This window comes from Lissotriton vulgaris, chromosome 9, assembly GCF_964263255.1.
Source record: "Lissotriton vulgaris chromosome 9, aLisVul1.2, whole genome shotgun sequence".
In the NCBI taxonomy this organism is placed as follows: Eukaryota; Metazoa; Chordata; class Amphibia; order Caudata; family Salamandridae; genus Lissotriton; species Lissotriton vulgaris.
Window position 1 is genome coordinate 184,757,809 of NC_141697.1, and position 20,639 is coordinate 184,778,447.

Below are 20,639 nucleotides of genomic sequence, written 5' to 3' on the forward strand. Positions count from 1 at the left end.
TGAATGTTTGGGACCATCTCCCTCGCCTCTGGTCCCGACACTTCTTGAACCACCGATCTTCTTGCCATTGCAGGAGGATTTTGTTGTTCATCCCGAAGCTGGGCAGCACTATAATTGTTTGAGTGCCACCTACTCATATGCCTATGCATAGTGTAATTGCCAAAGCTATATTTCTTATCAGTCCCCCTTGACAGTCTTTCATCGCATATACGGCAAAACACATATCTTGCATTCACTTTTTTTTGCCCCTCAGGAAATGTAAAAAATTGCCAGATGTAGTTTTCTTTTTAATTGTACCTCCTGGGCTCCTCTGGCAAAAACTCTGGCTCTTCCTGCTCATCCTCCTCTTCCTGATCTGCCTCTTCTTGTAAGATTACTTCAGCAGGTGGTCCTCTCTTCCCATGAGGAGGTGGGGGTGGTGGTGGTGGGGGTCCACCAGCTGAAGCAACTACTGAAGCCATTGCTCAACTATGAAAAAGGGTCTTTCTCTCACCAAGATGAAAGTCAGAGTGAGGAAAGAAGGAGGGGTTTTCATCATTTGTTATGTTATGTTATGTTAAATGGGACTTTTATAGCGCAACGGCTACTCCAAAGGAGTGTCCCGGCGCTTTTGTGCTCCAGACTAAAGAAAGAGCTGGAAAACATAACAGTAAAAAGAGCAGGGGCCTAAAGAGGGGGCAGATTATCCAGTGAACAGCCAGGTTTTTAAGTCTTTTCTGAAGGCAAGCAGGTTAGCGGTGTTTCGCAAGGACACCGGTAAGGAATTCCATAGCTGCGGAACAAGAAAGCTAAAGGACCGGCCGCCTAGCCGAGCCCTTTTGATGCGTGGCACCCGAGCCAAAGCCAAAGCTTCTGACCTGAGGGATCGTACAGGTCGATAGAAGTCCAGCCTCCTCTGAAGATATTTGGCACCATTGCCATGCAAGGCCTTATGGGCGAGAGTCATGGCCTTGAAAAGTATCCTCTTCCGCACCGGAAGCCAGTGAAGGGATACGAGGAGATTGGAGACACTGGTGCGGCGGTGCAGGCCAAAAATTGGGAAAAGCAAAAGTTCTAAACCAATGAAAAGTGTTAATTTTAGATCACATGACCTAGTATTACATCATTAGGAAACCAAAAGTGAAATGAACCAATGAAAAAAGTGTTATTACCGAGTCACATGACCTGCTGTGTTTACGTTTCGCGCTTTGCGCCGCTTTCCGGTCCGCTTCTGGGTCCGCTAACTTGGCGCGTCAAATGACGTATTACGCGACAACGCAAAACGTCATTCTAACGTAACAGTTACGCTAAAGGAACGTTTACCGGTTCGCGGACCGAGTCGCGGCTTTAAATTGAGCTAACGGGAAGCTGACCGGTTCGCGGACTGGGAGCGAAACAAAAAAAAAAAATTTTTTAAATTGTATCAAAAACATGTAAAATATATTTTGAGATTTAAAGAAGAATACATTTTACAGCTACAGATATTAGCTTTTAAAAAACCAATGAAATTCACTGAAAAAACCATAGGTTATAGACCATATATAGTTAGGAATTAGCATTTACAAAACCTTGAAAATTCACTGAAAAAACCATAGGTTATAGACCATATATAGTTAGGAATTAGCATTTACAAAACCTTATTTTACTCACACAAAACCATTGAAATTCCATATATAGTTAGTTGCACTAACTATATATCGCGCACCCGCAATCCACTGCTGATGATGTCACATATTACATCATTCATGACATGGTCAGTGACATCACTGATGACATCTCAAATGACATCACTGATGACATCTCAAATGACATCACTGATGACATCTCATTTGACATTACTGATCACATCACTGATGATATCATTCATGTGATAATACGATGAACCTCTTCAGACTCTAATATAACCTTAGATACAATCAGTGTAAACAGACACTCACAGACTGTCACTCATCCATGGAGTTACTCACACACCTAGTCAGTCATGCAAAGAACCAATCACACCTCCATTTCCTCAACTATACAGTTATACAAACTTTACTTATTCAAACATATACTAACACAGATTTACTCTCTTATACAATCCCTGATACAAGTTCACAATGATCCATACAGCCACTCACACATTCACTGGCTCTTATGCACAGTTATTTATATATGTCAACTCTCACATGTACTGTGTTTTACATATGTACTTACTTTAACATGTAGCACTGAGATATCCATTCACTCACCAATACACTCATGCAAACAGTCAACCGCCCATACAGCTGTTTTTACATGCACTTTTGAAACCATACATCTAGTGAATCAACTGCTCACACATCTATGCACAGAGTCATACACCTCCCAGCCACCCACACACACACTCAGTCTCCCATACAAATACTTGGGCAACCAATCAATAACCCATATAGTTACTCATATAGCTACTTATCAACACATGCAACAGTTTACAGAACAACAGACATAATGATGCACAAATTAAGACAGTTTAGTCACTAATCCATGCACTCAGTGAGACACATTTAATCACTCACTCATACAGTCAGTCATGCACCTACTAAATCCTTCATCCAGACACTTATACATCCACTCATTCTTCAATATGTAAGACAACTGATGTTGTCATCAGTGATGTCATCAGTGATGTCATTTGAGATGTCATCAGTGATGTCATCAGTGATGTCACTGACCATGTCATGAATGATGTAATATGTGACATCATCAGCAGTGGATTGCGGGTGCGCGATATATAGTTAGTGCAACTAACTATATATGGAATTTCAATGGTTTTGTGTGAGTAAAATAAGGTTTTGTAAATGCTAATTCCTAACTATATATGGTCTATAACCTATGGTTTTTTCAGTGAATTTTCAAGGTTTTGTAAATGCTAATTCCTAACTATATATGGTCTATAACCTATGGTTTTTTCAGTGAATATATATATATATATATATATATATATATATATATATATATATATATATATGTGTGTGTGTGTGTGCATGTATGTATACATATAAACAGGTTAAGGAAATTGGCACTATGGAATACAAACTTTAAGGTGACTTATATAGAGTGCATGAAAATCTTTATCGAAGGGGCACAGCCTTCTTTACCTCTCATCTCTTGAAGGTACAAATAGAGATTAGTTTGTCTGGAAATATTCAGTGATTGAGTTGACTGTGATAAAGTTCGCTAATAAATCGGTGGTATCTCTTTAAAATAAGTAGATAGCCTGGAGACCTTAAGGACACAAAGGGGCTCCAAAAGGATAAACCCCCTAATTATGCTGGAGGCCAGTCAATCTCTTCAAAGTAAGGACCTCTATTTTTCTGCTTGAACATGAAGTGGACTACATTTCCCACCAAAAGCCCAACATGGGCCCTCAGACCACCGACGTACGCCCGTTGACCAGGACACTTTTCTTCACTCATATGAAGCAGATGTCTTCAATACGCTGCACCGTTCCCACCAGCTGCTTCCTGCAGACTTCCACATGCAAGGTCCAATCTCTGCACACTACAGAAAGAGAAGAATAAGACAAAAAAGGCTAAAATGAATGGACAAAAGACAATTTTTGTAAGGTAAAATGAGCTTATATTTGAATTGGGAATGACTAATTCACTACTCAATATTTTATGCTGAAGTTATTTTATCAGCCAGGCTAGCTTGACTCCATGTGGCTGGATCCAAACTGGAGTGGTATGTGAGCATAAGAACAATGGATTTAACCCAGGTCTCCTGACTGGCATGAATGTTTAATTCACTCAGCATTTCATTGATCACTTTCCGCCCTAAGCGGGATGGGTATGCTCAGATGTGGGGCCCTTGCTCGCTGTGCCACTGGACTCAAGCTAGCCTGCCTGATGAGTGGTTTTACCCCAAAACCGGTCCAGGATGCTGGTTTCCAGTCCAGGGAGGACCTGGATTGGCAGTTCGGGCTGGACTGTTACCATGGGGAGCAGGTCACGACTGATTTGCATATGGCTGGGTTCAAACTGGAATGGCATCGTGAGCAAAAAAACGATGGATTTAGGCCCAGATCTCTGTACTAGGGTGTATGTATGACATTGTTCTGGATTCTGTCCATCAACTGTTGTTTTTGCATTTGTCACCCCGAGTGGGACGGGTATGCTCAGACGTGAGTCCCGTGCTCTCCATGCCACTGGAATCAAGCTATCATGGCTGATGAGGGCTGAAAGCCCGAAACCGGTCCTAGAATGCTTGTTTCCAGTCCAGGGAGGACCTGGCTTGGCAGTTCGGGCTGGACTATTCCCATGGGGCACAGGGTCAAGACTGATTTGCATATGGCTGGGTCCAAACTGGGTTGGCGTAGTGAGCAAATGAACGATGGATTTAACCCAGATCTCTTGACTGGAGGTGAATGTTTGATTCACTCAGCATTAGGGCCATGAAAAATCGACACACAAACACATTTCATGCTAAAATGTAGCACTGAATTACATTTCACGGAATTATGCATAACTTTGCCACTCCTAGAAAAGATTTGGTATTATCAGATTATGCCCCACTTTGAGGTGAAGAAAATGGAATAATGTTAACACAATATCATGTGGTATTGACATTTACCAGGTGTGGTATCACTCAACCCACTTCCAGCAGGACGCTTAATGAGCCCCATCCTTGAAAGTGCGTCAGATGTGCATCTCAGTTAAACAAGTCACCCGGGTAAAAATGGGATAATCTTTAACCATGTGTGGCATGCAGCGCCCTTATGAGATTCGTTATTGTGCAGCCAGGTCATGCTAGTAGACAAGAGTTAATATGAATGATTGTCTTTTTATTGATGGATGGAAGTATTGGGGGGGGGGGAGGGGGTTAATGAGAACCAGAAGGAGTGAGGGCAGTGGCAATCAGTAAAGACGAGTCTGCATGTATTCCTCAGCTATCTGCAGAGGTCTGGCTTGGTGCCTGTGATCTGAAAGGCTTCTGCGTAGAAGACCTGTGCATCCCTTTCTTGCAGTCTTCCTAAACTAAATGAGTGAAGATATGAATGGTGGAAAGTAAAGATGAAGTCTTCTAGTAACAAGACTTCAGAGCGGTGTGGACTGACTGGAGAGTGGCTAGCCCTCTCTGCTGTGTGAATGGCTGCTGTTTTGGATGGCGTTTGATGGAATAGATTATGCGATTGATGCAAGTCTGTCGCCTTAATGCCGGATTTGTACATGTGCTGTATGAGAGAGAGATCAGAATGAAGAACTGAATTCAGAGGGCTGCTGTTACAACTTTGCATCTCTGCTATGAGAGGTCTTTTGTGAATAAGTCTTCTTTCTGTCAGCCCAAAACAACCTGGATTGTTCTATCATCACTTTGAGCTCTTTCTTGTGGTTGCTTCCACACAAAAATACTTTGGTTCGCCCCATGACTCCGCCAAGCCTTACGGGTGGCGCAAAGCAAGGGGCCAGGGCCGTTTCTACCATTAGGCAGCACTAGGCGGCCGCATAGGGCGGCAAAATGGCTAGGGGGGCAAAAGGGGGAGAAATTGTGTAGGCCTTCTACAATTCGACATCACGTGATGTCACATTTGGCGTCGGCGGCCGTGTGAGCCGCGATCTGTGCGGCACCAGCATGGCTGCGCTGCGCTGCGCGTGTCATCACGGGTCACAGTACAGACAGAGTCCAGAGAGGCAGAGAAACAGTCAGGTACGGAGGTATGCACCAAGGTGGGGGTGTGCCAGGGGGTGACAAGTGGGGCGACGCACAGCTGGCAACTAATAGCTCTCCTGAGAGTAAAAAGCGAGTGCAAGATCCGGTGCCGCCGTCTCTGGACAGGCCTCGCTCTGCCCCGCTTCTCCCCCTCTCAGCGGCAGGTGTTTCGGTTCTCAAAACTGTACAAAAGGATTGCAGGGACCCCCTACCCGATAAATATGCACGTATGGTTTCACGATGCCTATCTACTCATGACAGCGCAGAGGAGAGTAAAACATTGAGGCACATGGCCTCGTGTAGACAGAGGAATAAAAAGCTGAAACATTCCATGGAGCGGACGGACATGGAGGGCCTGACAGGGACACGGAGGGCCTGGCAGAGTCACGGAGGTACAGGAGGACATATAGAGATAAGAACGAGAGCAGATGCACATTGAGGTGGGTGGTTGGGGGGGTGGTCGGGGGGGGGGGGGGGGGAGTGTCAAGGTGCAGATGGCAGCTGAGTGAGAGAGGAGGGTTGAGCGCAGGGTGGGGGGGAGGAGAGGATGAGAGAGGAGAGATGACATGACAGGCCTGTGGGCTGCAATTACCATTTGAGCTTTAAGAATTTACAGGCAAAGTGAGGAGACCTGTCAGCCCTAAGGACACCACCGGAAGGGGGATCTGCAGAACGACAAGTGCATTGAGAGGGAGGAGGGCTGGGGTACAGAGACAGGGAAAGATACAGGGGGCTGTATGAGGAGGGACGAGAGGAGGGGTGAGGAGAGAATTGCTTAAGGGGATGAGGGAGAAAGAAAAGAGAGGACGGAGGAGAGAACAGATCAAGGAGAGGGGGCAGGCAGTCAAAGGCTAGGGTTTGGTTCTCCGTGTCCTTCCAGGCCTTCGTGCATGAGACGGCCCATCTGGAAGCGTGTATGTGAAAGAATTAAGGTTATAGAAGCATAATGGGGAGATTAGGGGTTATCGGTAATTTGAGAAAAAAAAAAGTCCCTGCTATTGTTTGAGACAATTTGCCATTCTAGGATATAATTAGGCTTCAGTGAAAGTTTCATTACAGCTGCAAAATCCAAGTAATGAGAATATCGGCATTGCATGAATTTTATAAATTAAGTTTTGTTATTTTGCTATTGTAAAATGTTGCTTACTTTTCAACCAGAGGGCACTAGTTCAAGAAGAAAAGTCCTCGCAAGAACATTAGAACTGTTACTGAGATGCATTTGTTCTCAAACCAGTCTCCTGCTGGTATCTTTTGTGACTTTTTTTATTACCTGGAGTAAGCACTTATGTGTAAATTTCATTTGAGATACTGGCCAGGAGCATTTTAGGAAATTTGCGTCATTTTTGTGAAATATTTGTAAAAGATGTCGATTTTGAAAACAAAATTCACAATTTCGTCGACCCCCAGCGTGGAGTGAACCTCCTAATTAGTGGTGAGAAAACTCTGAATTCTGGTTAAACTCCCTGTTGTTCTTCGTTGTTAATGGTAATGATAGGGAGTTGTGAATACTTTCGCTGTCAGTAAGGAGTGTACAACATGCAGCAATCCAGTCTTCATGCTACTAGCTCCAAATACAAGTTTTTATATCTAATGCTTTTTATATCTTATTCTTCTAGCCTGTATGACAGGGGGAGAGTGTGATGGTAGTAAAAGGGAGGGGGCGGCCTTTTTTCAATTCTCGCCTAGGGCAGCAAAACACCTAGTAACGGCCCTGACCTGATGCGTGATACTTGGCAGGCCTGCATTAACCAGTGGTTGGTTTCAGGGCCATTATTTAAACGTTGTCATGCTGCTTTGATCACTTTGATGCAGTTTGCTGCTTTCTGGGCCCAGAAGAGTGAGTGGGAACCTTCTGCCACCCCTGGAGAATGAGCAGGGTGGGTTTTTGTGGGTATCGTGTCTCCGATGAGGATGTATTCAGTCGTCTCTCCCAAGTGTCTGGATTGTGGCTGCCTGACAAGTTAGGCAGGCAGCAGCTTATGCTGCATGTCCCCTTCCAGGTCGCACACTCTTCGCCCCTTCAAGGCCGTTTCTAGGTGTTTTACTGCCCTAGGCGAGAATTGAAAAATGCTCAGGAGCTGTGGATGCAGTGGATGGCGTCAACGCACTAGTCGGCGTCAACGCACACGTCCAGTTGTTTGCCGGTCTCTTACCGATCCTTCCCGCCGGGGCCTGCCCAGTCTGAGGCGGGAGGGGCTGCTGCACCCGCAGGAAACACCAGTCAAACAGCTAAGCCAAGCACCAGTACTACAGGTGCATGCTGGAGCTACACCAAGGGATATTGCTCGCGGTACCCTTGCAAGTTCAAACATGAGTGCTCCAAATGTGGAGGCCGGCATGCAGTCACTCAATGTTTCAGCTTGGTCACGCCTTCGGAGCAGTGGCGAAATGCAAATGCGAAGGGTAGGGGGCAGCCTGGTCAGAAGGGCGCCTACTCCGGTTAAGGTGGAGGCTCCGTGGCTCTCATGTTACCCGGACAGGGAGGCAGCTTTGAAGTTGCAGTGGGGTTTTCGAGTGGGCTATCAGGGACCGAGGGTGCGGAGATGGGCGGACAATCTAAAATCTGCTAAAGAATTGCCAGGAGTGGTGGCAGCCAAACCTCAGAAAGAGGTGGTGGAAGGCAGGGTAGCGGGGCCATTTGTGGATTGGCCCCTTGAACACATTTGATCGTCTCCCCATTGGAGTTGTGCCAAAGAAGGAGGAGGGTGAGTTTCGCATGATCCATCACCTCTCGTGGCCGGAGGGACAGTCCGTGAAGGATTTCATCACAGAGGTAGACTCCTGGGTGCTCTATGCGTCAGTAGATGATGTGATACGCCTTGTGCGTGTGTGTGGGCCAAGGGCGTAACTGGCAAAGTGTGATATCAAATCTACTTTCCGCCTTCTGCCAATACACCCTGTGGATTTCGCTCTACTGGGGATGCAGTTTGCAGGGGCCATCTATGTGGACAAGGTATTGCCCATGGAATGTGCCATTTCCTGTGCGCTTTTCGAGATGTTTAGCACATTTCTGAAATGGGCTTTTACACAGATTAGCGGGCATCTGGACAACTTTCTCTTTCTTGGGAAGGCTCAATCAGGGGACTGTGGCAGGGCCCTGTCACAGTTTCAGGAGATGGTGCAGCGGTTTGAAGTCCCTTTGGCGCCTGAGAAAACAGCTGGGCCCAGTTGCTGTTTGACGTTCTTGGGAATTGAGCTGGATTCCATTCGCTGGATGACTCGCCTCCCGCAGACAAAGGTGGCTGAGATACAGGCATGCCTGTTGTGGGCGATTGGAGAAAAGAGGATTGTTTTGAGGGCAGTGCAGCAACTGTTGGGCTTCCTGAAATTTGCATGTCGGGTAGTGAGGGCTGGGAGGACATTCTGCAGACGGCTCGGCATGGTCAAGTCGGGGGCAGTCTTACCACACCACAGGGTCCGGATTTCCATGGGAGTGCAGGCTGACTTAAGGACATGGCTGACATTCCTCACTGAATTCAACGGGGTGTCACTCAACTTTGTAGAAGAAAGGATGGTTTGGCAAATCCAAATTTACCCTGACGCAGCCGGGGCAGCATGTTTTGGCATCTTTTGGGATGGCAGATGGTGCGCGGAGGATTGGCCGGCCCAATGGTGAAGCAGGGGAGGAGCATTGCGTTTCTGGAGTTTTTCCCCTGGTTGGTGGCATTGGAGGTATGGGGGTCGGAGTTTCATAACAGATCAGTATTGTTCCATGTGGACAATAGGACTATGGGCGAGTTGGTCAACCGGCAGAGGGCGAGAGATCTGAGTGTGCTGCGTTTGTTGAGGAGTTGGCTACATTTGGTGAGATCTTTTGTCATGCGTCTGGGGCTAGAGTCACGGCTGCACAATTGTTGGTGGTACTACGCATGGCTTTGAACAGGTTGGGGTTGAACCTGGCAGGCTTTGGGATGCATTCTTCCCTTCTGATAATCAAGAGCTTTTATCTGCCAAGTTGCAGACAACAGAGGCCTATCAAATAAAACACCCCGCTGTAGCTGCTAAAGTAGCAGTGATAGGGGCGTTCATGACGCACCTGACAAACATACAAACTTACACAAACGATCAAAAACTATTTTGAAGGGTGTGCCAATATAGAGGATACTCCTAGCAGAACACCTCATTGCAGAACTAAAAGAAGAACACTAGGGATATAAGTGTAAGCACAGACAAAGTCCATCGAGCAATAGCCCACCAGTGGGCCAACTCCAGGTACCAAGGACTAACAGAGTAAAGCTTGCTCTCCTACAATGGAGACAACATTTCAACAAGCATGACAAAGCAGTCAAGTTACTGGATCAGAAACACCATGTACAATTAGGCAAAGCATGCAGTAATCAACCCAGTAATGCCAGGGGAATTGGTGAAGGATGACGAGGCAAAGAGGTATTTCTACTCTGCCTTCTACCAGAAGCTTTACAAGGGGGAATGGAGCAATCGCTCCAAGATAAATTAATACAATGTGTGTCTGCAGATAGTAAGAATACCAGCTGTTTGGGTAGAATAGTTTCACAAACACAATGAGCCCCAATAAGCTCTTCAGGTATTCAAACATGGGTCCAGGCCCTACGTCATTATCGCTAAATTGATTAAAACGTTTAGCTCTAGCCTCTTGTCCCACTTGTACAATTTGTTCGCCCAACAACTGGCAGCAACACTTTCAATGCAGGAAGTATTATAATACCCAAAGAAATAAAGAAGACTTTACAGACCCCTATCCTAGTTAAAGTTGGGCGCTAAAACATTCATCGCAATCCTTCCTAACAGACACAATCAACGGATGCCCTTCCTGGTTGAACCTCCTATAGCTAAAGGTGAAATATGCGAAGTTCTTACCTGAGAACTGGGCCAAAATAAGAAAGGACATTAAGCAGGAAGACAAATGCGGGACAACATCCTCAAAACCCCCACTTACTTGAATAAGCAAGAAGGAAGGGAATCCCTGCTCTCCTTATGGGGCCGGATGCAGAAAAAGCATTCTGATAGAGCGAGCTGGGAAAACCTAGAGACGGTGCTCATAGAGTGGGCTGGTTCCACATACGGTAAGGAGAATCAAGGCTTTCAACGTGAACCGGAAGAGTACATCAGTCAATTGAGGAGTCTATGACAGAGCTCTTACATAAAGAGACTAGGAAGGGCAGACCGGCGATCTCCTGCTTTAGTGAAGGAGCCCCTTGAAGTTCAATTTGGAAGCGTATGCTGATCATGGGTATACAATTTGATGTGACGAAGCATAAGGTCAGCCTCTTTGCTAATACTGTCCTATTGATAGTTTGCCCCCAAATCTTCGATCTCGGCGGTGCTAGAGAAAATTAAGAGCCTGATGGTTTTAGAGAAAGCAAAGTAAAATGGGAAATCCTTAACATCTCAATCCCTCAGACAAGGTGAAGTGCTATGGAGGGGACCACACTGTTAAAATAGTGAAATCCTCCAGCGATACTTGGGTGTCAGTCAAATGTACAAGTGACATAAGGGCTTGTAGTAACAGGTTGGCAGTCCTTGAAATTGCAAATGCTGGCAGACTTGACGAGATGGCATACCCATCACAGCTCCTGTATTTACCACATACATTTAATAGAGATGAATCTTCGGTCTCCCTGGCTATACCTGTATCAAGTACTACAGACTTCTATCCAAAACAGAGACAATTTGGAACTCCAGCAACAAATATTGAACTTTATGTGGGCAGGTAGAAGAACTTGTCTAAGAGAATGACATGATGCCTAGATCGGAGGCTGGAGAGCAAGTTCTTATCTCCTTAAATACTAATCACGTCTCATACCTTCCCATGACTGTGAAGTTGTTGACTCTGGAGACAGAGAAGAACTTGCTATTCTGTGAACAAGCACTAATAGGCAGAACCTTGTAGAGTATAGTCTGGTGCACAAAGATACGGATACCTAGAACCCTTTATATATCAGAGGTAACGAAAGAGTATAAGAAAAATGTAAGGTCACGAAGAATGATAGTGTGCAATATCAACAGTTGCAACAATGGGTATTATACACTCCCAATAAGGATGCAGCTATCAGATCTCTCAGAGGCGTTGAGAAATCACTGTCCACGTTCAACAGTACCAGCAGGCTGGATTCCCACTTATACGCTATATTTTTGAGTAGCAAGGCCAAGCTCCATTGTAAGTTTCAGGAATACTGGGCAAGAGAGGTAGACAAGACCACAGAAGGACGAGTGAGGGCGCCTGTGTGACGGACCCAAAAGTTCTTTAAAAATGTCCTCCCGAGTCCTGACGCAGAAGGTGGTGTTGTGGGAGTGGCCGCATAAAGCGGAAATGCATGGATTTAAATGGGGCGTTTAGGAAATGGCCCAGGGTGCGGTCAGTAAATATTCATTCACAATAATGGGAATGGGCGGGGCTGGCGTACAGTGCAGGGCGTGGTAACAATTGAGGCACTCCTTTTGAAGATTCGCCTCCGTAAATTAAGCTTGGTAATTGGGTAAGGCAAGCTTGGGGGAGTGGCCCATGCATGAGCTTGGTAGCTCCTATTCCCGGGACACTATACGTAACAGTTGTCGGAAAGAGAAAGGCGCCTGCATCCGACCATCCGTGATATCATACGAGTGCACACCAGGTTTGTGTTTCATGTTACTGAGACCTGAATTGGGGCTCTGGGGCTGCCATTATGACAAATGTGCCGAGTTTTCCTGCTTGCCATATTCTACGTGCACTTATAAACTTCAGCCGTGCCCGCATGGCGCAGTGACACACAACCAGGGGCGCAACTAGGTCTTAATTTCGGGGGGGGGGGCTAACATGGCAGATGAAGGCGCGTGGCTAATGTAAATCAATGGGGCGGAGCTAAAATGGCAGATAATCAGGATCGGTTAATGCTCAAAATGTGGTGAATTCTGCATTTGAAACTGGACAGCAATTAAAGCACACATTTTTGTTAGCTTGATGCATTGCCCCCCAAAACCCATACTCACCCTGAATCTTAAAATTACCCCTGGCACACCAAAACACATACCCACGCTGAACCCTAAAATTAACCCCCTCACACCCTAAAACCCATACCCGCCCTGAAATCTATAATTAGCCCTGGCACCCCAAAACCCATACCCTCCTATCCCTAAAATTATCCCTCCCCGGCACCCCAAAACCCAAACCCACCCCACACCCTAAAATTACCCCCTGGCACCCCAAAACCCAATACCACCCTGAACCCTAAAATCACCCCCCTGGAGCCCCAAAACCCATACCCGCCCTGAACCTTAAATTACCCCTGGCACCCCAGAAACCATACCCATGCTGAACCATAAATTCCCCCTTGCCCCCCAAAACCCAAACCCACCCTGAACCTTAAAATTACCCCAGGCACCCCAAAACCCATACCCATGCTGAACCATAAATTCCCATCTGGCACCCCATAACCCATACCCACCATGAACCCTAAAATAGCCCCCTGACATCCCAAACCCACACCTGCCCTAAACCCTAAAATTACCCCTGGCACTATAAAACACATACCCACGCTGAACCCTAAAATTAATCCCATGGCACCCCAAAACCCACACCTACCCTGTACCTTAAAATTACCCCTGGCATCCCAAACCCCATACCCATGCTGAACCATAAATCCCCCCCCCCCCGGCACCCCATAACCCATACCCACCCTGAACCATAAAATCCCCGCTGGCACCCCATAACCCATACCCACTCTGAACCCTAAAATTGCCCCCTGACACCCCAAAACCCACACCTGCAATGAAACCTAAAATTACCCCTGGCACACCAAAACACATACCCATGCTGAACCCTAAAATGTCCCCTGGCACCCCATACCCACCCTGAACTCTAAAATAGCCCCCTGACATCCGAAAACCCACACCTGCCCTAAACCCTAAAATTACTCCTGGCACCCCAAAACCCATACCCATGCTGAACCATAAATTCCCCCAGCACCCCATAACCCATACCCACCTTGAACCATAAATTCCCCCCTGGCACCCCATAACCCATACCCACCCTGAACCCTAAAATTGCCCCCTGACACCCCAAAACCCACACCTGCCCTGAACCCTAAAATTACCCCTGGCACACCAAAACACATACCCACGCTGAACTCTAAAATGTCCCCTGGCACCCCAAAACCAATACCTACCCTGAACCCTAAAATTGCCCCCTGGAATCCCAAAACCCATACCCGCTCAGAACCCTAAAATTACCCCCTGGCACCCCAATCCGTAACCCACCCTGAACCATAAAATTACTCACTGGCACCCTAAAACCCACACCCACCCTGAACTCTAAAATTACCCACTAGCACCCCAAAAAAAAATAAACACTACAAACTTACACTACATTTGCATATTTGGAGGGGACTGTCCTCTTTGACGTTTCTATGTATGTAAGTCAAGAACAACATTCACAGTAACCTAGATATGCAGGCAGTAGGTAATGCTGTGCTGAAAAATGCATTAAAGTTACTGGAACTTACACAAAAAACTGCTGCCTGCTCTTCTGATACTATACTGTGGAGTCTGGCTGATCAGCAGCACTGTGTCCTGGCATCCAGCCCCTCCCGAAGGTCTCACTGTGTAGATCAATGTGGGTCAAATGCACAGACAGCAGGGGGAAACGGATGGCCAGTGCAGGTGAAGCTTTTCCTTTGTAAATTAATTCCTGCTGGCGCCATAGCCCAGGGTTTGCGGTCTGTGCACTTGTATGGAATACACATCTATACAAGTGCACAGACAGCACACCCTGTGCTAAGATGCCAGCAGAAATTCCTTTACAAAGGAAAAGCATCACCTTAACTGGCCATGCCTTCCCCCTGCTGTGCACATCTTCACACCCCATGCTCACAACCCATCAAGTGCTTAGGTGAAATCCCTGCCTTCAGGCAAGGATTTCACCTCTGCGCCATTCTAAAGGAAACACAAGAGGTCAGGGCAGGGGGGTCGGTTCACTCGCTGAAACTTTTCAGAGGCTGGCTGTCTGGCTCGGGCTGCTGGGCCTCTCAGAAATCATTAAAACAATCACATTCTCGGATCGGATGCGCAGCCTTCCTGCACCATTTCAGTGCGCGTCATCTTAGCCCGGGCAGAGGAGGCGACGGGGGGGCTGAAGCCCGGTGAGCCCAATGGGTGTTGCTCGCCTGCACACAACTGTCCAGGCCTCAGGTAGTCATCTCGCTACCAGAGACGAGCAGCGGTACGTTGCAAATGCTTCTCTTCAAATCTACACAGTAAATCTCACTTTTACATCTGCTTTTAGTGCCTGATCCTAAAGCCGATGTAAAAGCGAGATTTACTGTGTAGATTTAAAGAGAAGCTAGTTCCTAGAAGATTACCGAGGCCAGGACAGTGGTGTGTGTCACAACGCATCTGAGTCCTGTACATGGCCAGGCGTGGACAAAAATCACAAAGGGAAACCTCCCCTCCCCCAATGCAAGTGGCAGTGAAGAGGGCTCACGTTCCACCACCACCACCTCCTTAATCCAGCGCCTTCCACTCACCGTCTCCTCCGGAGGGCAGGTTCAGAGAGGGAAGTAAATCCAAAGAAAAACATTTATTATTTTAGACACTTGCTATTTAATTTATGTGCACTTGTTTTATGTGCAGTCAATGTAACATTAACTTCCTTTAAAAAAAAATTCTTCACGTACATTTCTATTAAATTCGAACAGCACTGAAGTGAATGACCGTGACTAAGAAAGATTAGGTTTCTCACACCACAGTTATCCACTTTGACAACATAATATTTACGTAACTGTTTAGCTGGCCATATCTAGATTATCGTTAACAAATGTGCTTTGTTAGAAGTGTATGTTTGTTTGAATGTAAATTGATTGGAGCCAACGCACATTAGTTTGCATTGCCCTGCACGGGTCTTGGATGGTAATGAAGTGTGCTTCTCGTCAGCTCTTTGACTGCTGAATAGTATTGGAACATGTGGTTGTGAGGGCTTCAGGATTTAGTAAGTATGACTTTTTTTCGATATGCACCGAATAGGACCGTTTGTTCGGCTGAACTATTCACAAGCAGGGCCTCTTTTAAACTTCGCAAGCAGCTGCATAATTTTCCCCACTTGCAAATCCTACAAGGTACACCTACCATTCTTCGGGTAAACAAAGATAAAATATGACTGGAGTTCCTCCTCAAAGTGCAGATGCTTGGAACTTTTTCCATACTGTAAACAAAAGATACTGTCAATAGTAAGGTGCACTTATCTACTGAGATATCCAACTAACCCATATTATAAAAATATATACATAATTATATAAATACTAATATGAATGGACCTTGATATACTGTTACAACAACTGATGTTTGCCAGCTTCGGTAAGCTGCACAGCCACCAGTCACACCCCATGCTCTGTTCGTGACCACAACACATCTGAAATAATTTAGGACAACAGAGGACAGATTACACATTACATCAACAGTGACATCAAATATTTCATTACTACTTTAATTTCCAATGTATGGATTGAGTGCTACCTTCACCAACCAGATGCCCTTGAGAAATTTAAAAAGAGAAGTAGTGTTGTTGCAGCTGCACTCACTAGTAATATAGATCATAAGACATATAGTATTGATTAGGCTGCCTGCAATACATTGGTAACATACAAATGCCAACATGGAGGAAACATATAGAAACAATGTAGTATTTTTGCTGTCAGAAAAAACATCTATAAAATCGGCAGCCGTTTGCTGTTCCATGAATGATTTTGATGTGGTATATAATATTATCAGGGAGGTAATGTCTGATGTCACATCTGCATTATCTCAAAGTTTGTCATGAAGTTCTGTGGTTATACTTAACAAGCAGCTACCTACGTCATTACCATATGAAATCTCTTTATTGATGTCAGAACTACACTTTCACAATTGCTTTATCAACCTTCTCGCTTTCTTAAATTTGCTTGAAAATGCACTGTTTGTGCTGTATTTTTTCAAAACTTTCTGTGTGTGTGTGGGGGGTTTGGCGGGGGGTAGAACCCCCCCCCCCCCGGCCCTCCTTACCATGGTCAGGCTTGTTGACTACGCTTGCTTGCCACATGACTGTCATCCCGAACATTTACGCCCTACCACTTTCAAATATCACCAGCTGCCACTGATCCTGTATGATGTCAAGACTACACGTCCGTATTTGAAAACTTGTGATAAAAAGTCGAAACAAAGAGAAGGATGCAACTTCTGGTTTGTACTTTCTACCATTCCAAGACTCTTTAGACTATTTGAAATTGGATCTTCTTTAAGGCCAGCGCCCAGAAAGCAACAAGCCCCGTTCATTAGATCGAGGTGCACTATTGAAACACTACCACACTTGTTGCTGCACTGTGACGGACTACATAGAGCTTCGCGATAGAGGAACAATGTAAAAGGTCTGTGTACCCTATAAAATCTTTTAATCGACAGGCTTTTTATGAGAATACTCGTCAAATGGCGCACAAGGACATTTCCCAGACAGTCGAATGGGCATATTATTTAAACAGGTAGAGCGATACAGAAAAAGAAAGGTGAAGTGCCAATGCGTCCTCTAGTACAAAGGCATTCTAGATGAGCAAGGTGTACACTCCCACTGCGGCTATTGCAGATATAGCAAGAATAGTAAATTGTTTGCTAGCTGACTGCTAAACAGAGCACTGTCTAGGAACTGCAAATCACTCATTTGAAACCTGGCAGTCGGTCAGCTTTCCACGGTTGGGTATTTGAAGGGAGGCTGCTATTTACAGCTCGATGAAACTGAAAAACTGAAAAAAATCTGTCCTAGCAAGCGCTATCCAAAAGTTACTATTTACACCCAACAACGGCAGTGGAATAAGTAAGACGGACTCTCTGGGGAGTAGATGCTGAAGGTTAGACGAAAAGATGTCAAAGCAACCACCACACCAGTATTACATACAAGTATGGAGATTTATAGTCCAACATCCTCCAAGTATCCTCCATAGCAGCCTTAAGCAGGAACAATATATCCGAGGGTAATAAAGGTGATAAAGTAACTGAACAATGGAGAATGTTATCAGCAGTTTTGCAACAGGGTTTGTAATACAGATCAAAAATTAATGTGCAAATAAATCCCTAAAAAGCAAAAGTATTTTCAGGGTCTGGTGGCTTAGTGGACTAATGCGTCCCCTGTAGTTAACCTCATGGTCACAGGTTCAAACCCACTAAGCCTTTCATCCTTCAGAGGCGAATAAAATGAGTGCCATCAAGTTGGGAGAACAATAAACATCTGTTATGCAGCGCCAAGATGCCCGTCGCTGTGAATGTGTGCTGTACAAATACGCGTTATGTTTTTTTAGGTTATGCAAGGACAGTTATAAAAAGCCCCTCTCCTTGTTAGTAAAACAGCTATACTGAATTCACTATGTCCCCTATTCCCTTGGCCAGTGTCCTCTCACATATTGCATAGTGCACCATGAAAGTATACATATTCCATACTACCTTAGTGTTTTTTGTGGATGCATAAAATGTGAATGTCTTCACTTCGATAATCTTCATCTTGCTTCTCCAGAGGAACTGCCTCCCATTCGAAATCCACCTGCAAAAGCTATTATAAACGGAGAGGACACGAAAAACGACTGAGTTGTCGGTCTAGTTTACATAAACTCAAGAACATATTTAGTATGAGACGCACAGTCCTGACATGCAACAAACGTTACTGACCTAAAATCACAGTTTGCAGAGCAAAAGTTGTCATTTGAAAAACATTTAAACAAAGCTGAACTCGGGTCTTTTATTTTAGAAACATGCACAGGCGGAGTCTGTGCGCCCAGTCGAAGGATTGCGGCTCGTGAATGCCTTGAATACCGCTCAAAAGAGCCGTCGCCTCAGGCAGGTTACTAAAAACTTAAAAACAGCCGACTCTCAAGTTCCCCAAGCTGATCACCGAGCTATTAGGAAATCTGGGTTGAATAACATGGATTACCCCAAGGCTCAAATTTTCTCTGCATTTGTAACAATTACATTCAGTTTCCCGGTCGGAGCTGAGCAACTCACCCTTTAAGTACCGATTCCGAGGATGGGGAGGCTACAGGGTTATCCTGCTCATATGTAGACCTTCAGGATGCACGCGGGGGGTGGGACTTTGCCAGGGACTTGATGTTGTTGGAAGGTGCAGCTTCAAAGGGCCATCCAGCAAGTGCAGAAAAATCCGGGTCTCTTTGCCCAGACCCGCAGCGCTAACAATCAGCAGCAGCCGGCGTCCTGAAATGTAGGCTAGTCCTATTTCTTCAGCTGGGGATTGCGATCTATTTTTACCCCATTTATCAGATGGCCCCTCTAAGCATTTGCAGTTTCTTGTCATGGCTACTAGAGGTGTAAACAAAGAGATCCACTCCCGACAGATGGCCGAACTCCTCAACAATTTTGTGCTCGCCATTGGTGAAATTTATTTTACCAGGTAGAGGAATTACTAGCAAGGGTAAACCCTGGCCTATACCAGATGCTCAGAGGTTTCAATCCCTTCCTTTCAGATGTCCTGGTGTGTTCAAATTCAAACAAATGTAACATATTTGCCTCGTATTATAGTTGAAAGAATTTCAGAGCAAGGTGGGCTGCTCCGAGCACAGACCCATTTAATTCTCTGGATTGTTCTAAGGCAATCAACATGCAGTGAAGAACCTGGTGAGAGCATCCTGAACTTCGAGGGAAATATATGAAAAAATTGTCCTTGAAAATACTTTCTTGGGAGGGCATGATCCACATTAGCCTATCAGCACAGAGATTTGTTTGCTCTTGGGAACTCCTTGCTGACCCAGAAAGATTTATGGTAAGTGTTCGAGAGATTCAAGGTATACAGACCGAGTACTCCATGAACTGAGGGAAACCCATTGTGTTACGTCCCGCAAACTGTAAGCCGGGGCACGAGATAGTATGCCCATTCAAGGAATCCCCATCGGGGTTCAAGATTCTAGACACAAATACAAGCTACGTAAGCGCAATTTAGGAAGAATCCAGGATATATTCAGGAGGGATGTGGAGTAAGGGTCAGGACTCTCCTGGTTCCCATTAAAAGAGCCACCCTCTTATTAGGTATCTGCCAAGATTCATTCATGCCCTACAAAACATTTACTTTCTGGTTGCTGAAAAATAGACAATGCAGTGGAATGGAGAAACTCCATGCATATAATGAAATATGAACCACAAAGGAGTGTGTGACGGGGGAATAGAACTCTCGGATATTCAAAGATACTACTGGGCATTGCACTTAGTGTTAATGAATGACTGGGCCTTCACCCAACAGAGAGAGCCAGCATATTTGATTAATAGGCACATTCTGGAATGTAGAGGACACCAGACAATGATCTACAGGAGAAAAGTCCCAGGAGAATGGCTGAGACCTATGTACATTGTGGACCACGCCTGGACAGATGCAACATGGGGGGAGGGTCGAGGGGAGGGGTCGATGAGATGGCTGGGCAAAATTACAGAGGAAACTCTGTTCTGGGACAGTTACCTCCTAAAAGAATCAGGGGCACTACTAGTGCTCCAACAGCGGGACAGACTAGAAACATTTAAAGTAAGAGACATGAGGACAGACTCCGATTCAGTTACATGGGGAACTGGAAAAAGAATAGGTTATCCAAGACCCAGATGTTCAAGTATATGCAAGTAAGACATGCACATCATAAGGAGAGAGTGGTAGAAGTACAGGACTGTTCCACCCTCGAGTAAAGATTATGTGGTGAAGCAATACAGGATAAAGCAATTATCACTGATATCCTACACCCTAATCAATAATGCTCTCAGCTATATGGGTACCATAAATTACAGATGGGATAAGTGTCTGGGAAGTCTATATGATACCAAGCGGAAGGAGGCAATGTGGATACCTAGAATGAATGAGATAAAAGCAGGTTTCCACCTAGTTCATTTTAAACTGCTACATACAGTTTACCACACACAGACCAAACGAGATGTCCTTCATATGTAATAAGGGGCTTGGATGTATTGTGTGGATAAATTACTTACCTGTAATCCTAGCTCTCTTCCAAGGGTATCCTCATCAAAGTCATAAGCAC

The 20,639-nt window shown here is 45.4% G+C and overlaps 1 protein-coding gene across 3 annotated transcripts in view; it reads right to left on the minus strand.

Moving 5' to 3' along the window:
* Positions 1 to 3,045: 3,045 nt before the first annotated feature.
* Positions 3,046 to 20,639, minus strand: part of VCPKMT (valosin containing protein lysine methyltransferase) — a 75,289-nt gene continuing 57,695 nt past the window's right edge. The window contains exons 5-6 of one of the 3 annotated variants that reach the window (XM_086936600.1): positions 18,061 to 18,166; positions 3,046 to 3,494 (exon numbers count right to left, since the gene is read on the minus strand). In XM_086936600.1, the coding sequence (XP_086792726.1) occupies positions 18,062 to 18,166 (105 nt within the window). In that variant the 3' untranslated portion in view covers positions 3,046 to 3,494; position 18,061. Of the gene's footprint in view, positions 3,502 to 18,060; positions 18,167 to 20,639 lie in introns of all 3 variants that reach the window. The other 2 variants (XM_086936599.1, XM_086936601.1) reach the window with 2 other exon arrangements.